Source organism: Schistocerca cancellata, chromosome 4, assembly GCF_023864275.1.
Source record: "Schistocerca cancellata isolate TAMUIC-IGC-003103 chromosome 4, iqSchCanc2.1, whole genome shotgun sequence".
NCBI lineage: Eukaryota > Metazoa > Arthropoda > Insecta > Orthoptera > Acrididae > Schistocerca > Schistocerca cancellata.
In genome coordinates, this window is record NC_064629.1 from 663,022,596 (window position 1) to 663,045,919 (window position 23,324).

A 23,324-nucleotide genomic window follows, 5' to 3' on the forward strand; every position below is an offset into this window, starting at 1 on the left:
AACTTAATTCATAAAATTTTTCATGTGATCGTTCAACTTCTTTGATGTTATTGTGACCGCGAAGCGCTGTCTTGGTGAGGTTGCTCTGCGCCGTAACTTTTCTGTGGGCGTTTCCTGACGTGCACATGCGGATTGTTCCCCAGACAATAGAGCAATTTCTGTCATACATTACAAGTGTTCTCTTGCACGGAAATGTGTCCGCACAATGTGCAGTACGAAAGTAATTCTCCTGCTAACCAATAAGCACAGGGTACTTTCAAGAGCTGACGTAGTTTGCACGTAAAAATGAACTATCAGAAGATTTCGCTTTTGCATGTCGTCTACGTGGCAAATGTCTAGCTTTCCATTGCCAGCTTAAAAAATGTTATCGCTCTGGTTTGAAAAGTTTGAGGCCGCAGCTCTCCACGCTTGTCTACCCTGAGAAATCGTAATATCTGGGTAACTACTGTACGATACCTTAGTTTGAACGTATTTATTGTATTCAAGCCTACGTGTCCCTCTACTACTTTTACACCACTTCCTTCCCTCCCCCTTCCTTCCATCACCAAATTGACAATTCCTTTATGTCTCACGCAGTGCCCTCTCAATAGATGCCATCTTTCAGTCTAGTTGTACCATAGATTTACTTTCTGCGAAATTCGGTTCAGTACCCGGATCAGATGTATCACTGAAGCAATAACTAAGTTTTCATGAATATGAATTCCACTGACCTGTTAGCGTGTATCACGTTCCGATCTCCATACAACAATACTCATTTAAGATTTACTTCACCAAATTGAATTAAAGGTCCGTATTAAACCTGAAATACCGTTACTTCGGTTGTAACGTGTTTAACAAGAACGTGTGCCACTAATGCAGAGCTGGTATTTTGTGCATAATGATCACCTTCCTTGGCCGACGGAAAATTGACACTGAAGACGATTCTAATACAAGTGGCTATGTTTGAAAACGACAGCGAACTTACCTTAACTACATTACGTTTCCACGTTTACTTTAACTAACCGAAGGCTGAAAGTAAGTTCTATGTTTTGGCCACTTTCCTAATACCTACATAAATTTTAAATTACCCTCAAACTAAGGAATATTTTTGCAGGCTGCTGAGTGATATCTAGTGTTAACTCGAGCTAGTTTCCGGTTTTACTGAACATGCTTTGTTATTCCTGCAGAATGTTTTATACTAGTTATTATGAAGTATTTTGTGTGTAAATTGAATAAAGTAGTGCGCAATCAAAATTTCTCGCTGAACACCAGGTGATCTTAGCAAGACAGCTGTACTTCACCTACATGTTGTTTTCAGTCCTGAGACTGGTTTGATGCAGCTCTCCATGCTGCTCTATCCTGTGCAAGCTTCATCTCCCAGTACCTACTGCAGTCTACATCCTTCTGAATCTCCTTAGTGTGTTCATCTCTTGCTCTCCCCCTACGATTTTTACCCTTCACGCTGCCCTCCAATACTAAATTGGTGATCCCTCGATGTCTCAGAACATGTCCTAAAAACCGATCCCTTCTTCTAGTCAAGTTGTGCCACAAAATCCTCTTCTCGCCAATTCTCTTCAATACCTCCTCATTAGTTATGTGATCTACCCATCAAATCTTCAGCATTCTTCTGTAGCACCACATTTCGAAAGCTTCTATTCTCTTCTTGTCTAAATTATTTATCGTCCATGTTTCACTTCCATACATGGCTACATTCCATACAAATACTTTCAGAAACGACTTCCTAACAAATCTATACTCTATGTTAAATTTCTCTTCTTCAGAAACGCTTTCCTTGCCATTGCCAGTCTACATTTTATATCCTCTACTTCGACGATCAGTAATTTTGCTCCCCAAATAGCAAAACTCCTTTACTACTTTAGGCGTCTCATTTCCTAATCTAATTCCCTCAGCATCGCCCTATTTAATTCAACTGCATTCCATTATCCTCGTTTTGTTTATGTTCATCTTATACCCTCCTTTCAAGATACTGTCCATTCCGTTGAACTGCCCTTCCAAGTCCTTTGCTGCCTCTGACAGAATTACAATGTCATCGGCGAACCTCAAAGTTTTTATTTCTTCTCCATGGATTTTAATACCTACTCCGAACTTTTCCTAATACTACATACACCGTTGAAAGTTTCTTATATGTGAACTATATTGTTACGCAGTTCTAATGCCTCCGGGAAGAAACTATTTATTCCAAATTCTCAAATATGGTTACAAATTACGATAGGAACAGCAAAGAAAAATTTTTTAGATTTTAATACGTTTATTGCTCTGCAACAACGAAATGTTGGAAATGGTAATTTCACTCAGTAAGACAACATACAAGACTCACTGAACATGTCGAAACTTTTGAGAATGAAATGTGGCAAAATCACTGTACGGTTCTATTATTAAAATTTCGAAGAAAGGAGACATCAAAATTGGCCCGACGACTCCGACGATCTCTCGAGACGCGCCATCAGCCGCTGGAGGCACAGCAACTTCTTCTGGATGCTCAGCAACTCTTTGAGGCTACGTATTTTTTTGTTGCGAGGGCGCAGGGTCTCCCACTCGGCAAGCTTCTGCTGCAACATCTTGTCCGAACTGCACAGCTCGGCCCAACGTCTGCTCACCCGACTCGCGGCCCACAGCGATTCTTTTTCCAGCTGCCTGCAGCACAAACGATACGACATTAGCTACTGTAGCACTTTAAGCTAAACAACATCGAAGTATTAAAGATATCAAAGATCTAACCCATGCCCGATTGCTTAAAATTCGATTGCGTGCGCGCTTTCGCTTGTGCGCACAGACATCTGCTGTACAGACAAAATGCAATGACACCTCCAGACCTATTAGTGATGCAACACCTTTAACATTATTGTAATTGCTGAAGTGTAAGCGGATGTTCGGCAGCTTACGGGTTTTTCCACTGTCTGCTCTTTAATTGCGACTACAAACCTAGATTCATCCACTTTATTGCACGCACAGGGTGATCAAAAAGTCAGTATAAATTAGAAAACTGAATAAATCACAGGATAATGTAGATAGAGAGGTACAAATTGACACACGCTTGGAATGACATGGGGTTTTATTAGAACCAAAAAAAAAAATTCAAAAATGTCCGACAGATGGCGCTTCATCTGATCAGAATAGCCACAATTAGCATGACAAAGCAAAGATGATCTTTACAGGAAATGCTCAGTATGTTCACCACCATTCCTGAACAATAGCTGTAGTCTTTTTTTGTGGTTTTAGGGCGCACAACTTCAATGGTCATTAGCGCCCAGACTTCGTTAGGAATGCACCGCGAGGCACAAGTTTAAAACAGCAACTAAAAGGGAAAACACGATAAAAGAGACTGCCAGGCATACGATTAAAAAAACAGCATAATCAAAGGTCCTTAGAGATGTTGGTCAAGTTGATAAAACGAAGAACGTGAGCAGCTGCTCGTGGGTCATCCGCTAAAATGGCATCTAGACTACATGGCAGGCCAAGATGAAGACGCAGTGTGTTAAAATCCGGACAGGACGTTAAAATGTGGCGGACCGTCAGCAATTGTCCACATGGGCAGAACGGCGCCGGCGCAGCCGTCAGCAGATGGCGATGACTGAACCGGCAGTGTCCAATTCGTAACCGGGCCAAAACGACCTCCTCCCGCCGAGAAGGGCGGGAGGAGGACGTCCAAGCCACGGGAAGAGGTTTCAAGGCCCGAAGCTTGTTGTCCGTAAGTGCAGCCCAATCGCCATGCCACAGCAATAAAATGCGCCGACAAATGACCCTGCTACAATCTGACGAAGGGACACAACAAGAAGCTGTCCGAGGCTGGAGGACCGCAGCCTTGGCCACGGCATCTGCAGCTTCGTTCCCAGGGATACCGACATGGCCAGGAAGCCACATAAAGCTAACCGGAGAACCGACGTCCACCAGCTGCTGAAGAGAGCGTTGGATCCGGTGCACGAAAGGGTGAACCGGATACGGATCACTGAGGCTCTGGATGGCGCTCAGGGAATCTGAGCAGATGACATAAGCAGAATGTCGGTGGCGGCAGATGTAAAGGACAGCCTGGTAGAGGGCAAAGAGCTCAGCTGTGAAGACCGAACAATGGCCATGGAGCCGGTATTTGAAACTTTGTGCCCCGACAATAAAAGAACACCCGACCCCATCATTGGTCTTGGAGCCATATTTATAAATGAAGGTCATATTAATGAACTTCGTTCGAAGTTCGACAAAACGGGGGTGGTAGACCGAACCGGGGGTAACCTCCTTTGGGAGCGAGCTGAGGTCAAGGTGAACGCGAACCTGAGGCTGGAGCCAAGGTGGCGTGTGGCTCTCGCCCACTCGAAAGGTCGCAGGGAGTGAAAAATTAAGGTGTTGAAGGAGGCGACGAAAGCGAACTCCAGGGGGTAGCAGGGCAGAGACATACAACCCGTATTGAGGGTCTAGAGAGTCGTCAAAAAAGAACGATAAGACGGATGGTCGGGCATTGACAGTAGCCGACAGGCATACCGACAAAGCAGTATATCGCGCCGGTAGGTGAGTGGCAATTCACCAGCTTCAGCATGAAGACTCGACGGGACTAGTATAAAACGCTCCGATCGCAAGACGTAAACCCCGATGTTGTATGGAGTTGAGGCGGCGTAAGATGGATGGCTGTGCAGGGGAGTATACGAAGCTCCCATAATCCAGCTTGGAGCGGACGATCGACCGATATAGACGAAGTAGGACGGTTCGATCCGCTCCCCACGACATACCACTGAGAACACGGAAGACATTTAGAGAACGGGTACAACGGGCAGCCAAATATGACATGTGGAGATCAGCTAAGTTTCCTGTCAAATGTAAGGCCTAAAAATTTTGTTGTCTCCACAAATGGGAGAGCAACGGGACCGAGTCGTAAGGACGATGGGAGAAACTATTTGTAGCGCCAGAAGTTAATACAGACCGTCTTCTCGGCAGAAAAACGGAAGCCATTGGCGACACTCCAGGAGTAAAGACGGTCAAGAGAACGCTGAAGACAGCGCTCCAGGAAACATGTACGCTGAGCGCTGCAATAGATGGTAAAATCGTCCACGAAAAGGGAGCCCGATACATCAGCTGGGAGGCAATCCATTATTGGATTGATCGCTATGGCGAAGAGAGCGACGCTCAAAACTGAGCCCTGTGGCACCCCATTCTCCTGGCGAAGGGTGTCTGACAGGACAGAACCCACATGTACCCTGAACTGGCGATCCACTAAAAAGGAACGAATAAAAAGAGGGAGGCGACCGCGAAGGCCCCATGTATGCATGGTGCGGAGAATGCCCGCCCTTCAACAGGTGTCGTAAGCCTTCTCCAAATCAAAGAACACAGCTGCGGTCGGGCGCTTCCGCAAGAAGTTATTCATAATGAAGGTCGACAAGGTAACCATATGGTCAACAGCAGAGCGGCGCCTACGAAATCCACATTGTACATTGGTAAGTAGGCGTCGAGACTCGAGCAGCCAAACCAAACGAGAGTTAACCATTCGCTCCATCACTTTACAGACAGCTGGTAAGCGAGATGGGTCGATAACTGGAAGGCAAGTGCTTGTCCTTCCCCGGCTTAGGAATCGGGACAATAGACTCGCGCCAGCATGCGGGAACATGTCCCTCAATCCAGATAAGATTGTAAGTACGAAGAAGGAAACCTTTACCCGCAGGAGAAAGGTTCTTCAGCATCTGAATATGAATAGAATCAGGCCCTGGAGCGGAGGACCGTGACCGGGCAAGTGCGTTTTCGAGTTCCCGCATGGTGAATGGGGCATTATAACTTTCACGATTCGAGGAGCGGAAGTTAGGTGGCCTAGCCTCCTCTGTTTTCGGGGGAGGAAGGCAGGGTGGTAACGAGCGGAGCTCGAAACCTCTGCGAAAAAGCGGCCGAAGGCATTGGAGACATCCTCAGGGGCCACAAGGACGTCATTCGCGACCGTCAAGCCAGAAACTGGGGAGTGGACCTTAGTGCCAGATAGCCGGCGCAGGCTACCCCAGACAACAGAAGGAGTAAAACTGTTGAAGGTGCTTGTGAAAGCAGCCCAGCTGGCTTTCTTGCTTTCTTTAATAATACGACGACACTGTGCACGTAACCGTTTATTTTTTTTTTTTTTTGGGGTTTAAGGGCGCTCAACTACTGAGGTCATTAGCGCCCAGTCACAGTTATTAGAGCACAGGGAATCTAGTAAAACTCAAGGGGAGGGGGGACACCAGAAAGGCTTGACAAAGATGCAGATAAAATAAGTAAAAAAGATGTCTTTGGACAAACCAGTCAGAGTTATAAAACGCAGAACACGAGCAGCTGCTCGAGCGTCATCAGCTAAAATATCCGGTAAAGTAGATGGCAGGGACAGGACAACACGAGATTGACTAAAGCGGGGACACGACAATAAAACATGGCGCACTGTTAATGCCTGACCACAAGGGCACTGCAGGGCTGGATCACCGGATAGCAGGTATCGGTGGCTAAACTGGCAATGTCCAATCCGCAACCTGGTCAGAAGGACCTCCTCTCGCCGAGATGGTCGGGAGGAGGTTGTCCAAGCAGTTGGGAGTGGTTTTACTGCCCGGAGCTTGTTTCCTTGGAAGGATGACCAAGCATCCCACCACAACGACACAAGCCTCTTACAAACACCCCCACGAATGTCAGATGACGGGACAATGGGAGGCTGGCCGAGGCAGGAGGACTGCAGCCTTGGCCGCAGCATCCGCAGCCTCATTCCCAGGCACTCCTACATGTCCGGGAACCCACAGAAAGTGGACAGGAGAACCATTATCAGCGAAAGAATGGAGGGACTGCTGTATCCGTTGAACCAAGGGATGGACCGGATAGGGAGCTCCAAGGCTCTGAAGAGCACTGAGTGAGTCAGAGCAGAATACATACGATGAATGGCGGTGGCGGCGGGCATACTGAACAGCCTGATGGAGAGCAAAAAGCTCGGCCGTAAAGCTGGAACATTGGTTGAGGAGCCGGTATTTAAACGTGGCGGCCCCGACGACAAAGGCACAGCCGACACCATCGTCAGTTTTGGAGCCATCGGTGTAAATAAAGGTGTGACCGGCAAGTCGAGCAAGAAGTTCGACAAACCGTGAGCAATACACTGCAGCCGGAAGTACCCTCCTTTGGGAGTGAGCTGAGGTCGAGATAAATATGAACCGGTGCCTGGAGCCAAGGTGGTGTCGGGCTCTCACCCTCTCTGAAGGTGGGAGGGAGGGCAAAATCCAATTGTCAAAGCAGGCGACGGAAGCGGACTCCGGGGGCAGCAGGGCAGACACATACAACATGTACTGACGGTCGAGAGAATTGGCGAAGGAGGACTGGTAAGAGGGGTGGTCAGGCATAGACAACAGCCGGCAGGCATACCGACACAGCAGTACGTCGCGCCAGTAGGTCAATGGTAATTTGGCAGCTTCAGCATAAAGACTCTCGACAGGACTAGTGTAGAAGGCTCCGGTTGCAAGACGTAACCCCCGATGGTGGATGGAGTTGAGATGGCGTAAGAGGGATGGCCGAGCAGACGAGTAGACGAAGCTCCCATAATCCAGCTTCGATTGGACTATGGACCGATACAAGCGAAGCAGGACAGTGCGATCCGCTCCCCAAGATGAACCACTAAGAACTCTGAGAACATTAAGGGAACGTGTACAACGGGCCGCCAAGTAAGAGACATGCGGAGACCAACAGTTTCCTGTCCAACGTGAGCCCTAGAAACTTAGTTGTGTCCACGAATGGGAGAACAACGGGACCGAGATGTAAGAATGGCGGAAGGAACGCTTTATATCGCCAAAAGTTGATACAAACCGTCTTCTCTTCAGAGAACCGGAAGCCATTGGCCACGCTCCATGAGTATAGGCTGTCTAGACAACGCTGAAGGCAGCGCTCCAGGAGGCATGTTCTCTGGGCACTGCAGTAGATCGCGAAGTCATCGACAAAGAGAGAGCCTGAGACATTAGGTGGAATGCAATCCATAATTGGATTGATCGCGATGGCAAAAAGAGCAACACTCAAGACGGAGCCCTGAGGCACTCCGTTCTCCTGGAGGAAGACGATGGACAATATGGAACCCACACGTACCCTAAACTTTCGATCCGTTAAAAAGGAATCAAATAGGGGCAGGCGACCGCGTAGGCCCCACCTGTGCATAGTGCGGAGGATACCTCCTCTCCAACAGGTATCATAAGCCTTCTCCAAATCGAAGAACATGGCTACCGTTTGGCGCCTTCGCAAAAAGTTGTTCATGATGAATGTCGACAAGGTCACAAGGTGGTCAACAGCGGAGCGGCGGCGACGAAAGCCGCATTGGACATTGGTAAGTAGCCGTCGAGATTCAAGAATCCAGATTAACTGAGCATTAACCATGCACTCCATCACCTTACAGACACAGCTTGTAAGAGAAATGGGGCGGTAACTAGAAGGAAGGTGTCTATCCTTCCCGGGTTTGGGTATAGGAACAACGACGGCGTCACGCCAAAGCATGGGGACCTGACCTTCGGTCCAGACGCGATTGTAGGTACGAAGAAGGAAGCTTTTGCCAGCTGGAGAAAGGTGTGCCAGCATCTGAACGTGAATGCCATCTGGCCCCGGAGCAGAGGGCCGGGACAGTGCAAGCGCACGTTCGAGTTCCCGCATAGTAAAGGGGGCATTATAAGTTTCCAGATTCAGCGAGTGGAAGGAAGGTCGCCGAGCCTCTTCTGCCTCGTTCCTGGGAAGGAAGGCAGGATGGTAATGGGCGGAGCTTGAAACCTCCGCGAAAAACCGGCCGAAGGCGTTGGAGACAGCCACAGGATCAACAAGGACCTCATTACCTGAGGTCAGGCCAGGTACCGAGGAGTGGGCCTTAATGCGCGACAGCCGGCGGAGGCTACCCCAGACGACAGAAGAGGGAGTAAAACTGTTAAAGGAGCTGGTGAAAGAGGCCCAACAAGCTTTTTTGCTGTCATTGATGACTCGACGGCATTGCGCTCTGAGTCGTTGGTATCCAATACAATTCGCCAACGTAGGATGGTGGCGAAAGGTGCGTAAAGCACGTTGTCGAGCACAGATAGCGTCTCTACAAGCCTCATTCCACCAGGGGACAGAAACGCGACGTGAAGAAGAGATAGTACGAGGAATGGAACGTTCAGCAGCATTGATGATAACAGCCGTGAGGTATTCGACCTGACTGTCACAACTGAGAAAATCGTGGTCCGGAAAGGTCGCCAGGGAGGAGTAAAGACCCCAGTCAGCTTTTGGTATGCTCCAGCTCGAAGGACGTGGGGATGGGGTGTGGTGCAGGAGACGAACGACACAGGGGAAGTGGTCGCTCGAATAGGTGTCAGAAAGGACATACCACTTGAACCGACGGGCTAGAGTGGTAGAACAGATCGAGAGGTCCAAGTGGGAGTAGGTATGAGTAGAGTCCGAGAGGAAAGTCGGGGCGCCAGTATTGAGACAGACAAGATTGAGATGGTTGAAGACATCCGCCAAGAGTGAGCCTCTTTGACAGGATGCTGGAGAGCCCCAAAGGGGATGATGGGTATTGAAGTCGCCAAACAATAAAAACGGCGGAGGAAGCTGAACAATCAGGTGCATCATGTCAGCCCGACTAACTGCGGATGACGATGGGGTGTAGACGGTACAAACAGAAAAAGTAAAGGCAGAAAGAGTAATACAGACAGCTATTGCTTGGAGTGGGGTGGTCAATGGGATGGGATGGGAAGGTAATAGACATCGTCCCGAACGAGCAACATGACCCCACCATGAGCTGGGATACCGTCCACAGGGGTGAGGTCATACCGCTCCGAGGTATAGTGGGTAAAGGCAATACAGTCAGTCGGGCGCAACTTGGTTTCCTGGAGACCAAGGACGAGCAGACAGTGCCGGCGGAGGAGCAGTTGTAATTCCTCCTGATTAGAGCGAATACCGCTTATGTTCCAATATAACAAGGCCATCGCTAGTCAAAGAAGAGGGGGAACGAGGCGGGGGAAGAGCTGGTCACCACGACGGCCGCGGAGGGCCAGGTTTTGAGGGAACAAAGATACAACCGGCGGGAGGCGGATCCTGTTCCATCGAGTCGTCGCCAGCTGCGGCCGCTGTCCCTGGTGGTGTAGGAGGGGCAGCATCATTTGCCGACGAGAGGCCAGCTGAGCGCCTGGCAGCAGAGCGTCCTGGCGAAACGGAGTACGGCCGGGAGCAGCGACTCACAGATGGAGCATCAGACGAAACGCGCCGGGGGGGAGAGAGGCCTTCTTGGAGGCCTTCTTGGAGGCCTTCTTGGAGGCCTTCTTGGAGGCCTTCTTGGAGGCCTTCTTGGAGGCCTTCTTGGAGGCCTTCTTGGAGGCCTTCTTGGAGGCCTTCTTGGAGGCCTTCTTGGAGGCCTTCTTGGAGGCCTTCTTGGAGGCCTTCTTGGAGGCCTTCTTGGAGGCCTTCTTGGAGGCCTTCTTGGAGGCCTTCTTGGAGGCCTTCTTGGAGGCCTTCTTGGAGGCCTTCTTGGAGGCCTTCTTGGAGGCCTTCTTGGAAGTCCGATGAGGCACAGGGATGGTGGGCTGGACCCCAAGAAGGTTCTCACGCACGGGGTCCGTTTTGAAACGCCGGACCTCGGAAGCTGGGGTCACGAATGTTTCCCCCATGGACGCCTGAAGAGGATCGCTTCTCAGGCGGCGTGGGGGGGGGACGAGGAGGAGGAGGAGGAGGAGGAGGAGGAGGAGGAGGAGGGATGGCCCCTGGGGCAGAGGGGGCAGGGGCCACGGGGGAGGAGGATTTGGAAGGGAGGGATTTGGGAGGCGGAGGCAGAGACTGCGGATGGGGGGAGAAGGCGGAGAGGGGACAGGATAGGGGTGAGGATACCGCAGAAGGAGTGGACGCAACTGAGGCAAACGAAGTGGTCAACGGCACAGGATGGAGGCGGTCATACTTCTTCCTGGCCTCAGAATAAGAGAGACGATCCAAAGTTTTGAGTTCTTGTATTTTCTTCTCCTTCTGATATGCGGGGCAGTCTGAGGATCTAGGCAAGTGGATGCCAGGACAATTAACACACCGAGGTGGTGGGGTGCATGTATGTTCCTCACGAAGAGGACGTCCACAATCGCCACAAAGGGGCTCAGCCTCACACCGTGACGACATGCGCCCAAAGCGCAAAGAGCGAAAGCAGCGCATAGGAGGCGGGACGTAAGGTCGCACGTCGCACTGGTAGCACATCACCTTTACCTTCTCCGGGAGAACGTCCCCCTCAAAGGCGAGGGTAAAGGCCCCGGTGTCGATGCGACGGTCTTTGGGGCCGCGCTGGACTCGCCGGACGAAATGCACGCCTCGGCGCTCCAGGTTGGCCCTGAGCTCCTCATCAGATTGCAGCAGGAGGTCCCGATGAAAAATAACCCCCTGCGTCCTATTTAGTGCCAGATGCGGGACAATAGACACTGGGATGTCCCCGAGGCGGTCGCACGCCTGGAGCGCCGCCGACTGTGTGGCGGAGGTGGTCTTTATAAGAACGGACCCCGAACGCATCTTACTGAGAGCCTCGATTTCCCCGAAGATGTCTTCAATGTGCTGAACAAAGAACATGGGCTTGGAGGTGGCGAACGTCCCCCCCATCGGTTCGAGAACAGACCAAATAGCGGGGGAAGTACTTCGCCCCAAGCCGGCGGGCCTGTCCCTCCTCCCAGGAAGTGGCCAAGGAGGAAAGGGCGGGAGAACCAGAAATAGAGACAGTACCTTTCCTTTTGAAAGACTCGGCCGCAGAGCGACCTGATACGTGTTGACGTTTCATCTGTGAAACGTCCACCCCGATACCACCCACTCCGACCTGGGGCTCTCCCCACGGGCGCCACCCAGCCTCAGCAAGGGCCACCTGGCAGGATGACCGTTGCCGGGAGTCCCGATGCCCCAAGGAGACGGGCATGTACTCCTTGGCCGACGTGGGGAGGGTGCAGCTCAGGTATCGGCAGTACGATCCCAGTGTTGTCAGGGGGCTACAACCTAGAGGGTACATGACGACCCCACCACAACGGGCTGGCTACCGTGCTGGATTTCTGGTGCCATGGAAAGTCCATCATGATCGCTGGTGCAGATGGAGATGCACTATGGGCGTAACTTGTATAACCCATCAGGCGTTTAGGCCCGATTTGAGGAATAGTGGGTATGGTTACAACGCCAGTACAATGCTGAGTGCCAAGGTCTGAGTGCACTGAGGACCAGTGGTACACCATGTAAGGCGTCCTTCCCGAAAAGGCTCGTACTTCTGTAGAATTTTGAAAAATGGAGGTCAAACCCCAAGGGGGACCATCACATGGAAGGCCGAAACGGTTGAAACTCCTTTTAGGCGCCTCCTACGACACGCAGGAATACCTCGGGCCTATTCTTACCCCGTACCCGCAGGGGGACGTAATCGTTTATAATTGATACAATTCGCCACTGTAGAGTGGCGTTTAAAGATGCGTAAAGCACGTCGACGAGCACGTAAAGCGTCTCTACAAGCTGTGGTCCACCACGGGACCGGTACGCGACGTGGAGAAGAAGTAGGGTGAGGGATGGAATATTCAGCAGCAGTGAGAATGACTTCCGTGAGGTGTGCGACCTGACGATCGCAGCTTGTGAAGGTTTGATCCTGAAAGGTCGCTCTGGAAGAGAAGAGCCCCCAGTCTGCTTTGGAGACGTTCCATCTAGATGAGCACGGAGAGGGGGTATGCTGCAGGAGATGGATAACACACGGGAAGTGGTCGCTCGAATATGTTTCAGAAAGTGCATACCACTCAAACCGGCGTGCAAGTTGGGTAGTACATACAGAGAGGTCTAAATGTGAATAGGTGTGAGATGTGTCCGAAAGAAAAGTAGGGGCGACAGTATTGAGGCAGACAAGATTGAGCTGGTTGAAAAGGTCTGCTAACAGGGAGCCCCTCGGGCAGGATGCTAGAGAGCCCCAAAGGGGATGGTGGGCATTGAAGTCTCCAGTTAAAAATAGTGCAGGTAGCTGAGCTATAATTCGCATCCTTTCTGCCATGGTAACGGCAGACGACGATGGAGTGTAAACGGTACAAATGGAAAATGTGAAAGTGGGGAGAGTAATTCGGATGGCAACTGCCTGCAGGCCAGTGTGCAATGTGATGGGATCGTAGTAAATATCATCCCGGACCAGGAACATAACCCCTCCATGAGCCGGAATACTTACCACAGGGGGTAGGTCAAAACGCACAGAGGTGTAGTGTGCCAAGGCAATTTGATCACATGGGCATAGCTTCGTTTCCTGGAGGGCTACGACGAGCGAATGCTGCGAATATTCCAGTGAATAAGTGCCATCGTAAGAAGAAAAGGAAGATGAAAGAATGGGTCACCTCGAAGGCCACTGGGGGCCTGGCTTCGAGCGAGCACTGCCGCCGCTATCAGTAGGCGGACAGTCATCGTCCATTGGTTCTATAGGTTCATCGGCCATCTTGGTAAGATCGCCGGGAAGGGGAGCTTCCTCCGCTGGTGAACGGCCAGATGTTCGGCTCCCAACGGTGCAGCCAGGCGAAACTGATGACGGCCTGGGGCGGCAACAGCTGGGTGGCGCAGGAGTAGAAATGCGCCGTGGCGGAGAAGGAGAACTGTGCTTCCTATGAGCCTTCTTGGAAGGTCGTTTGGTGGAAGTACTGGTCGATGGCTGGGAGGTCGAGGTACGTAGGAAGCCTGCAAGGGACTGTTCCTTCATGAAGGCCCATGCATCTGACTTCTGGGTCTTCGTCTTAGCAGAAGCTGATGAAGGGGCTTGTGTCTGTGGGGTGATGGAGGGAAGAGGAGACGTTGACCGCTCGATCGTAGCACTGGCCGAACGGACGACCGTGGTGCTGAAGGTCAGATCGCATGTCTGGGTTGCCACCTCCCTGGTAGTCTGAGGAGAGGCGAGGACAGTACTGAATTTACCCGCTGGGAGCAGCGTGGGCTTCCTACTAGCAAATAGCTTGCGAGCAGCCGAGGTGGACACTTTCTCTTTGACCCGAATTTCTTGGATACATCGTTCTTCCTTATAGATGGGACAGTCGCGGGAGGACACTGCATGGTCACCCTGACAGTTCAGTTCACACAACGAGGAGACGGAGGTGGACAGTCACCCTAATGGGCGTCCCTGCCACAAGTGACATTTAGCCGCATTGGAACAAGACTGGCGAGTGTGATTAAAACGCTGACACTGGTAGCAGCGCGTAGGTGTCGGGACATAGGGGCGAACAGAAATAACCTCGTAGCCTGCATTGACGCGCTATGGCACTGAACACTATCAAAGGTCAAGAAAAGTGTCCGGGTCGGTACAAGGTCAGTGTAGACCTTTTTCATGACCCTATGGACAGCCGTCACGCCCTGCTCAGCGAGGAAAGACAATCTCCTCGTCAGTCAATCCGTCGAGAGATCTAGTATAGACCACACCACGAGACGAATTGAAAGTTCGGTGAGCCTCCACCTGGACAGGAAACGTGTACAGGAGTGTGGCTCGAAGCAGTTTCTGTGCCTGAAAGGCGCTCTCAGTTTCTAGTAGCAAGGTACCATTACGCAACCTTGTACAAGACTTAACAGTACCGGCTATGGCATCGACGCCCTTCTGGATAACGAAAGGGTTGACAGAGGAAAAATCCTTTCCATCCTCAGATCGAGAAACGACGAGGAACTGTGGGGCAGGCGGTAGCACCTTTGTCACTGGTGGCTGGTCATGTTTCCGTTTGTGGGCAGAAGTCGAGAGAGAAGAAGAGAAATCCATTGCGGAGGAATCCCCCATGATTGCCAGCGTCTCCGATGGTGCGCTCCTTCCTTATGGGGACCCTCTCAGAGGGCACTCCCGCCTTAGGTGAATGTTTACACCTCAGGTCACACCTCCCGAGAAACAGACGGAGGGACCAATCAGCAGGGTCAGAAGGTATCAGCTCAAGCAATCGCCCCTCCCTGGGCCTGGCCTTTACCAGGTGGTACGTGCATGCCCTACTTGTGTACCCAGGGCGGGGAGTTACGCGTTACCCTGTCACCGGCTACGCGTGCGAACGCGTGGGTCGGCCTTCAGGCGCGCACAGGGAGGAAGGAAGAAGAGGAAAAGGGAGAGAGAGGACAGACCGTCTCGAAGGAGGCAAGGAGGAGAAGGCAAGGAGGAGAAGGCAAGGAGAAGAAGGCAAGGAGAAGAAGGCAAGGAGAAGAAGGCAAGGAGAAGAAGGCAAGGAGAAGAAGGCAAGGAGAAGAAGGCAAGGAGAAGAAGGCAAGGAGAAGAAGGCAAGGAGAAGAAGGCAAGGAGAAGAAGGCAAGGAGAAGAAGGCAAGGAGAAGAAGGCAAGGAGAAGAAGGCAAGGAGAAGAAGGCAAGGAGAAGAAGGCAAGGAGAAGAAGGCAAGGAGAAGAAGGCAAGGAGAAGAAGGCAAGGAGAAGAAGGCAAGGAGAAGAAGGCAAGGAGAAGGAGGCAAGGAGAAGAAGGCAAGGAGAAGAAGGCAAGGAGAAGAAGGCAAGGAGAAGAAGGCAAGGAGAAGAAGGCAAGGAGAAGAAGGCAAGGAGAAGAAGGCAGACAGTGAGATGGAGAAGAACAAAGAAAGGAACCAACCAAAGGAAGGAAGAAACGAGAATTGAAAAACCAAAAAGACCACAATTATAGGTCATGGAACCGTCCGTCTCCGGACGCAGGCGCTAACTACCCCCTTGAGGGGGATGAACTCCTTTTAGTCGCCTCTTACGACAGGCAGGAATACCGCGGGCCTACTCTAACTCCCGAACCCGCAGGGTGATGGCTGTAGTCGAGGAATAATGTTGTGAACAGCACTGTAAAGCATGTCCGGAGTTATGGTGAGGCATTGGTGTCGATCTTGTCTTTCAGCATCTCTAGAAATGTCGGTCGATCAGGACACACTTGTGACTTCATGTAACCCCAAAGCCAATAATCGCACGGACTGAGGTCTGGGGACCTGGGAGGCCAAGCATGACGAAAGTGGCGGCTGAGCACACGATCATCATCAACGATGCGCGCAAGATCTTTCACGCGTCTAGCAATATTGGGTGGTTCTAATAAAACCCCATGTCATTCCAAGCATGTGTGTCAATTTTTACCTCTATCTACATTATTCTGTGGTTTATTAAGTTTTCAAATTTATACTGACTTTTTGATCACCCGGTACATTTGGCCCAGCTTAAAGTAAGGTTCTTAACACACTGAACTACCCGACTGCTGGCCAAACGCACGTATCTGTAGGTTTTTGCTCCACGTTACTCACGAATTTTAGGTTCAGTGTCATTTACTGTGTCTAATTTCTGCCGCTTTGGGTTATCAGTAATGCCCATTTGCGGACCGAGTCTACACAAAGACAGAACTCTATATTTAAGGATATTTTAATATTTTTCATCGTTTTTTACTGAATTAGATTGGCTGCCGTGTTCACATAAAATCAAAAAACCTAAATCATTCGCATTGCACTGTCACTAACTTCCCCATTCAATTTAACTTCCTGCTCTTTTCTACCTACGCTCCACTCCCTACACTGCCACATCCCCGGAGATATTCTTGCTACCTCTCGACGGGCTGTTGCGATGTATGAAGGATGCTTACAACTGACTAACATTTTTAACTTTAAATCCAAATTCGCTAAGTTTAGCCACCCAATACTACGAGGGTTGGGAATTTAATAGTGGCAACTACTCATTTACAGCTTGTAAAAAAAAGATACGTGTTTCAAAGTTTTACTGACCTTTGAAGTAGTCACTAGCATTGTGTATAACACGTTGCCAGCGATGTAGAGGTCGTAGCATACTCTTCGCAGTGCCAGTTATGGTGACAGTTCGAGCAGCGCGGTCTATTCTGCGACGAATTTGTAGCAGTTCTGAAGCGAATGCCGTGAAGTGTTTCCTTGAGTTTAGAAATAGAGTTGAACTCACGAGGGCTTAAGTCAGGGGAGTGCAGTAGGTGGTATAGCACTTGGCAGGCAGATCAGTCAAATCAGTAACAGCTTACACTGTATGTGCTTGAGAATTTTCCTGCAAAATGGTCAGGTGCTGCAGAAAGTGTCGTCACTTCTGTCTCTAAGCTGGTAGTAGGTTGTGTTCCAAAAATGAACAGCATAGAGATGTAAGTGGTGACACTCTCCAGGACGTGAACATTTTGCAGGACAATGCTCAGGCACGTACAGTGCAAGCTGTTACTGATTTGTTTGACTGCTGGGGCTGCGAAGTGCAATACCAATTGCTACACTCCCCTGACTTAAGCCCTCGTGACTTCAACTCGATTTCTAAACTCAAGAAAACACTTTACGGCATTCGCTTCAGACCTGCTACAAATTCGGCGCAAAATAGACCGCGCCGCTCGAACTTAACGCAACTGGCATTGCCGAGAGTATCCTACGACTTCCACATAGCTAGCAACGGGTTATACACAATGCTGGTGACTACTTTGAAGGTCAGTAAAACAAACATTTTGTACGAGCTGTAAATAAATAGTTGCCACTACTGAAGTTAAACCCTCGTATGATCCCACTATGAAAGAAATTGAACGTTTTGTGGAGAATCTGCTACTGAATGTTCGCTGTGGTGACATTGAGTTACCAACCAACATAGTCTTGCTACACATAATCGAATTATATCGTAGGAGGTGGTCCTGTAACTGAGCACCACTATCGATTTACAGACTATTCCACAATGCTTTTGGCTCATATAATACTACTACTACTACTACTACTACTACTACTACTACTACTAGATTAAGTATTACGCTCTGTGCTACAGCGAGGCGAGAGGAATGTTTGCATAGTAACTCATTTTTACAAATAAGTGACTACACTCAATACAGTGTTACTTTAAACTTGTACATTCGACCTCAAGCTTCATATTCTCTTATCACTTGGGATGGTCTGACTAACTGCACTTCTCAGCCATAGTTCCTTCGAGCAACAGTCTCTGGTATCAGATGAATCTTTGAACAAGGTAATCCATCTTCACGAGTAATCATCGCCACTGGAACGGCGAAAAACTGAATACCTCTCCTCTAGCAACATACAACAAATGTTTTCACTACACTACACAGAAATCACGTGGATAACAAGCGTCTTAACGTTTTCTTGTTTTAACAAATTTACAGCCGGCGCCCATGTAATCCGACTAAGACTAGGGAAAAAACACGTAATTTGAATTTTCCCTGATTTGGTGGTTTGTCTTATCATTCACGATACCGTCGAGAAAACTTTTCGAAAATAGATCCAGAACACACAGTGTACATCATCTCAGTTAAATAATAGTTAATACAGAAAAACATTGTACGTGTTGCCTATTAACATGCCGTGACAAGTAAAATATTGCATAAATATAAAACTTTTACTGACATACATGGTTATTAGTCACCAAACCATAACTAAACAGACAGCTTTGTGAACACCGTATGGTAGTCTGAACCTACTTTGCATTTCCAACAAATCGCTTGTTCACTTCAGCATACTTTCTATAGACAACCTTCAGACTACAAAAAATTTTGCAGGTAGCCGGCTTCACAATGTGCCACGGAAGGCGAACAGGGGAAATGCAACAAAGCCTAAAATCCTATGCCTTGATTCACTACCTACTTGCCCAGCTTATCAAATGAAGTTCTCATACAGGTGGTATCCCTTCACATCTTAGAACTGCAAAAACGCAGTTCTTTAAGCGTAGTAGGGGAAATTCTCTTGGGCTATTATTTCTTTATGAGCTGCAAAACAATATTAGTTTCTGGTTACCTAGCAATGACGAGGCTATACACTTCATGTAGTCCACCAGGAGCAATCTGAGCACACACGAATCCCTGAGCACGCCATCCGTGCTGCAATTTCGCACTTTTGTACATGCCATTTCTAACCTTGAATTACAGCTATGCAGATACGTCAACATTGGACAAACTAGCAATACATCTTATCGCACGACGGGACCAACAATACTGATTTAGCTGTGTGTCTGTAACGAAATGACCTTTCATTATATTTGGAGCATAATTATATTTCAGCATTAGGTTTTAGTTCCTCCATTTTACTATTAGGCTAAATGGTAATTCAAGGTAGGAGATATTACGACTAAAGGGCAGTCAATGGTGTCTGCGGCTGTTCCATTGCATGCTGCTCCTCGCGCTCCGTTATCGTAGATCGTAGCCAACCAGGTTGTAGTATATGGCAGCCAGTGACAATCGCTAAATTAATACTTTCGATGGAAAATACGAATTCAGTACTTTTTATTTAAGTGTATATTATGGATTTTGAGTTTGTTACTGATTTTCCTATTTGTTTCATTTTACGTTTGTCGGAAAATTACAGGATTTCTTTGGATGTTGGTAGGTATTCCAACGCAGCTGTTTTAATTTTTTCGTAATTTTGTATGCTGGTGACGGTTTAATTGCGAAACAAGCCTCTTAAATTTTCTGCCAGTTAATATCGAGGAAAAGGAGAGAGTATTCGGTGGTGCTACAAGGTGGAGTCACATACTTTAAGATGCAGTATTAGATAAATTGGCTTGCAAAAAGCGGGCTGACAATATTTTCAAAATCACACACTGTGTATGAAAGACGTTAATTATTGGTGAAGAGCTGCACTTTTCTGAACATACGGCTCACTGGCGAAAATATTGCCGTGAATTTTGCGTCCCGGCTTGCATAAGGAATGGTGAAATACTTTGAGGCGTTGATACTATGGTTTAAATAGTCGACTCCGTGTTTGAAAAATAAGTTTGGGAAAGTTAAACTTGCTGGGAAGTGGGTGTTCGGCGTCATTCAGAGAGGAAGTAACAAGCGTTTCTATGAAGTTTATAGATGATTGAAATATGTTCTATACATAAAAAAATCCTTGCTACTGTGAACAGCAGTTTTATCCTGCTTCTGATAGTAGAAATGCCTGCGCAATGAATACTTTATTCACTTGACTATCAGTCACGAATTAAATTTCGAACATCATACTACAGGCGCCCACATGTTAATTACGGAAGGGACATGGGGACGTATCCCACTACCAAGCGTTCTCGGTACGGAGCTAATCAGTGCAAGATGATTTTCGCTTTGAGTATACGGAAGAGGATGTGGTGAAGGTGGTGGTGTAGTGATGAGAAAAAATTGTCTAAGAAATTTACGGAAGCTATTTGCAAAGTTAATAGTCCTCACGTTTTCTTTTGGTTTCGTTTTTTCTTTCTGGTTATTACTTCAATTATAATAGAATTTTATGCCAATCTTAATATTCAAATTTTTTGCAAATATGTCGCGATTTCCGAGGTTGTGATTAGATTGGGATCTAGTAACAAAATTCAATAATTTGGAAAGTATAGCAATTTAAGAAAGAGCAATGTAACATCCGACACTTCCCCCAATTTTGTCACACGGACCTAGAAGCAGCACGCAACGGAAGAGGCGCGCACAGAAGGGCATATTCACAGATTTTCCGATAGAAATCGATTTAACCATCACCGAACACCGTTACCGTAAATCGTGGCATTCAGAAAAATGAAACAGGTAGATACAAAGATCATTCCTCGATTTAAACGATATACCATCTGATGCCAGAGCTATAATCAATTTTTTGTGCCTAATTGAAAACCGAACCACATAGCGTCATAGTTGTAATATTTATCAAACCGAACTCTTGCAGTTATCACCAGCGATAAAAATGATCCATAAAAACCGACCAGTATCTGGTGTTTGTGTGTATCCCAATACAACAAATTTAATCCCAGTAGGGAGGCTACGAACCCATCCGCGTCACCACCCACACATTCAATAACTGCGAATTGATATCAGTTAATATAATTAAGTAACTAACGGGACACCAGAGAGACGGTAGTTTTGATTTGATTTACAACATGCTGTGTAACATTTAATAAACTAAATCCTTTTAACTTACAAACGTTGATGAAAACAGGTATCAAAAAGACTAAAGTCAAGGTCAGCGCCAGCGGCACTCGCAGTATGTTTCTCTACCGCTCACAGGCTACCAAAGCCTTAGTTTCGCATTGCCAAATGGATGATACGTTCACATAACTAATGACAGTTGAGAAAAGTTTATTTCCAGCGCCGAAATTTGAACTACACTGTTGTTAGCTGTGCAGTTTTGTTCGTATATTTCTTCTGATGACAATTCCATTATGTGGAACACTCCACTGCATTGTAGTACGCTGGTGCATATCACATGGATTAATGGCTATACACCGTAAATGTAGTAGCTGTGACGGCTAAATGACAGCAAGATTGCCATCGGTGTAGGGTGGAAGCGCAGCAAAACCCCATCACTTTTCTACGTGTTCCTTTCATAACGAGTCTTTGTGTCCTGGAAGAAATTAAAAATTCGCAACATTATGCAGTTCAGGTATTTGTGGGTTGCAGGAATTTCGTAGCGACGTCTGCTTTGAATGTGCCTCAGACAATCAAATTCTGGGGAAGTCACTGTAGTGTGTGACGAGTCAGAAGCAAAGTGGACAAGAAGAAACAGATGGGTGTTTAGAGACGCGCAAACAGGCTCTTAAAATTTATTTCTTCGTGTTGTACCTCAACGACCGAATGCTGCTCTGCTGGATCTTAGTAAAGAGAACATTTTGCCAAGCATAATTAGTTTTCGTACCTATACGTGCCTGAGAGACGAGGGTTTTCAACATGTCACTGAACAATAAACTGACTTAATAGTGCATGCAGTAAGTTCAAAATGGCTCTGAGCACTATGGGACTTAACCTCTATGGTCATCAGTCATGCAGTAAGTGCTCATACCAGTTTGATATAGGTTAGATGGGATGCCATTGAATAACTGCTGCATGGGACAAGACAGTACAAAATATCTTAAAACAACCGCGGACAAAGAACTGAAGTGATTTTTGTTCTTCAAGAGGCCCTGGTTGACAATATTTCTTCCATTTTTTTGTTTCATCTGAAGTGCTTGTACCTACGCATAAGATCAATTAAAAACTAAATATTAGCCTTCACAAATATGACTTTCTCGATTTCATCACTAATTTAGAAGTTGTGGTTAGGTCACAATGTGACAGTTACACCCGCAAATGTCATTTTGCCGAATATGTCTCAAATAAACGCGGTTGTTCGGTTGAGGTCTAACACCACAGATTAATGTTGGCTGTAAAAATATTTGCCCACTTCACAGAAAGTTACGTTTCCTGATGTGGTTTATTGACAAAAGAATGTCTTAGTATGCCTTCGACCCTTGCTTCAGTGTACGTCGTCCTACTGCTCTCACTGGCTGTGAGAAACCAGTAGCTAACACCCTCTTTCGATCCCAATCGTACCACACATCGAGCGCTAATGTGCCGCATGGAACACTGGCCACTAGCCCATTAACCATAATAAATACTCTTATGTGCTGCCTGATTCTTCGCCACACTGGTGAGCACAGCTATTTTACAATTTCACGGATCGTATGTACTACCAAATTATTAATTCAGTTATATTTTTAAACTTTTAACTTTAATATTTTAACGTACAAAAATCACCATACCCTCGCAGGTACTCCGGTTGCTACGTTACTGCATTTTTTAATATTTTAATTTCATCGCGGTAACAGTGTATTAACATTAGCAGTTTTACACTGCCATATCTGATAGCACATCCATCGCCTTTACGACGTCTCAAGCGCATGTTCTATCTCCCGGCATTCGAAGATCTGTTTATAGTCGCAGAACAGGCTGTACTAATTACGAAGAAGAAACTAATGTAATGACTGAGGGCGTTTGAGCACGACACAAATAAACAAAAGTTCATACCAGTAAGGGTAATTCAAATGCACACTCTGCAACCTTACATACATTACGCTTCATTGAGTCATACGCTTCCCATGGGGAGGACATTTCCATGTCAAGATTTGACCGCAAAATGCTAGAATTAACGCAACCTGAACTACATCTAACATGAAATACACCCAATGTAAGTGATAAAGACCAGACTTTGCTACATCCGCTTTCTAACCATTAATAAATGGCAAGTGGAAGTTCGAGACGTATTGTCCAACTCGTATTAGCTATGACATACATAAAATAAATTAAAAGCTTCTGGGGCCAAGGATCCTAAACTACTGTGTAGATTCTGTTCCTCAATAGGTAGGAAATATGTACAACACACCGGCAGTTATAGTCACGTAACCATATTTCATTTGTAAAACATAATGCTCACCTGAAAATTAATATTCCTATCTCGGGTGGAAGGTTGCCCACAATATCAAACTTGGACACGGACCCCATGACGACGACAGACGCAGACTGCAAGCCGACACTGGACAGCGACCTCTGCCGCTTATACGCGCTCCCTCTGTGACGCCACAGGACCATTGCGTTGCAGTGCCACCTACTGCAAAGAAAATTAACGAAATATTGTGACGCCACATATAACACAAAGTCACATAACGAAACAATACTTCCGCTGTTGTCCGTTACACAATGCTTCCATACGAAATTTTC

General features: G+C 47.7%; 1 protein-coding gene across 1 annotated transcript; it reads right to left on the minus strand.

Annotated features, from left to right (window-relative positions):
- Positions 1-2,279: 2,279 nt before the first annotated feature.
- On the minus strand, positions 2,280-23,155 carry LOC126184556 (uncharacterized). Its single transcript, XM_049926983.1, has 2 exons — positions 23,041-23,155; positions 2,280-2,634 (listed from the first exon to the last, which is right to left on the minus strand). Exons 1-2 carry the CDS (start codon positions 23,106-23,108, stop codon positions 2,400-2,402), a joined length of 303 nt encoding a protein of 100 aa, XP_049782940.1. The 5' UTR covers positions 23,109-23,155; the 3' UTR covers positions 2,280-2,399.
- Positions 23,156-23,324: the final 169 nt, after the last annotated feature.

Excerpts from the sequence above, each read along its gene's own strand:
- LOC126184556 (XM_049926983.1), bottom strand. The coding sequence starts at position 23,108 with ATGGGGTCCGTGTCCAAGTTTGATATTGTGGGCAACCTTCCACCCGAG. Across the intron at positions 2,635-23,040 it reads ATAGGAATATTAATTTTCAG|GCAGCTGGAAAAAGAATCGC; the intron begins GTGAGCATTATG and ends TTTGTGCTGCAG.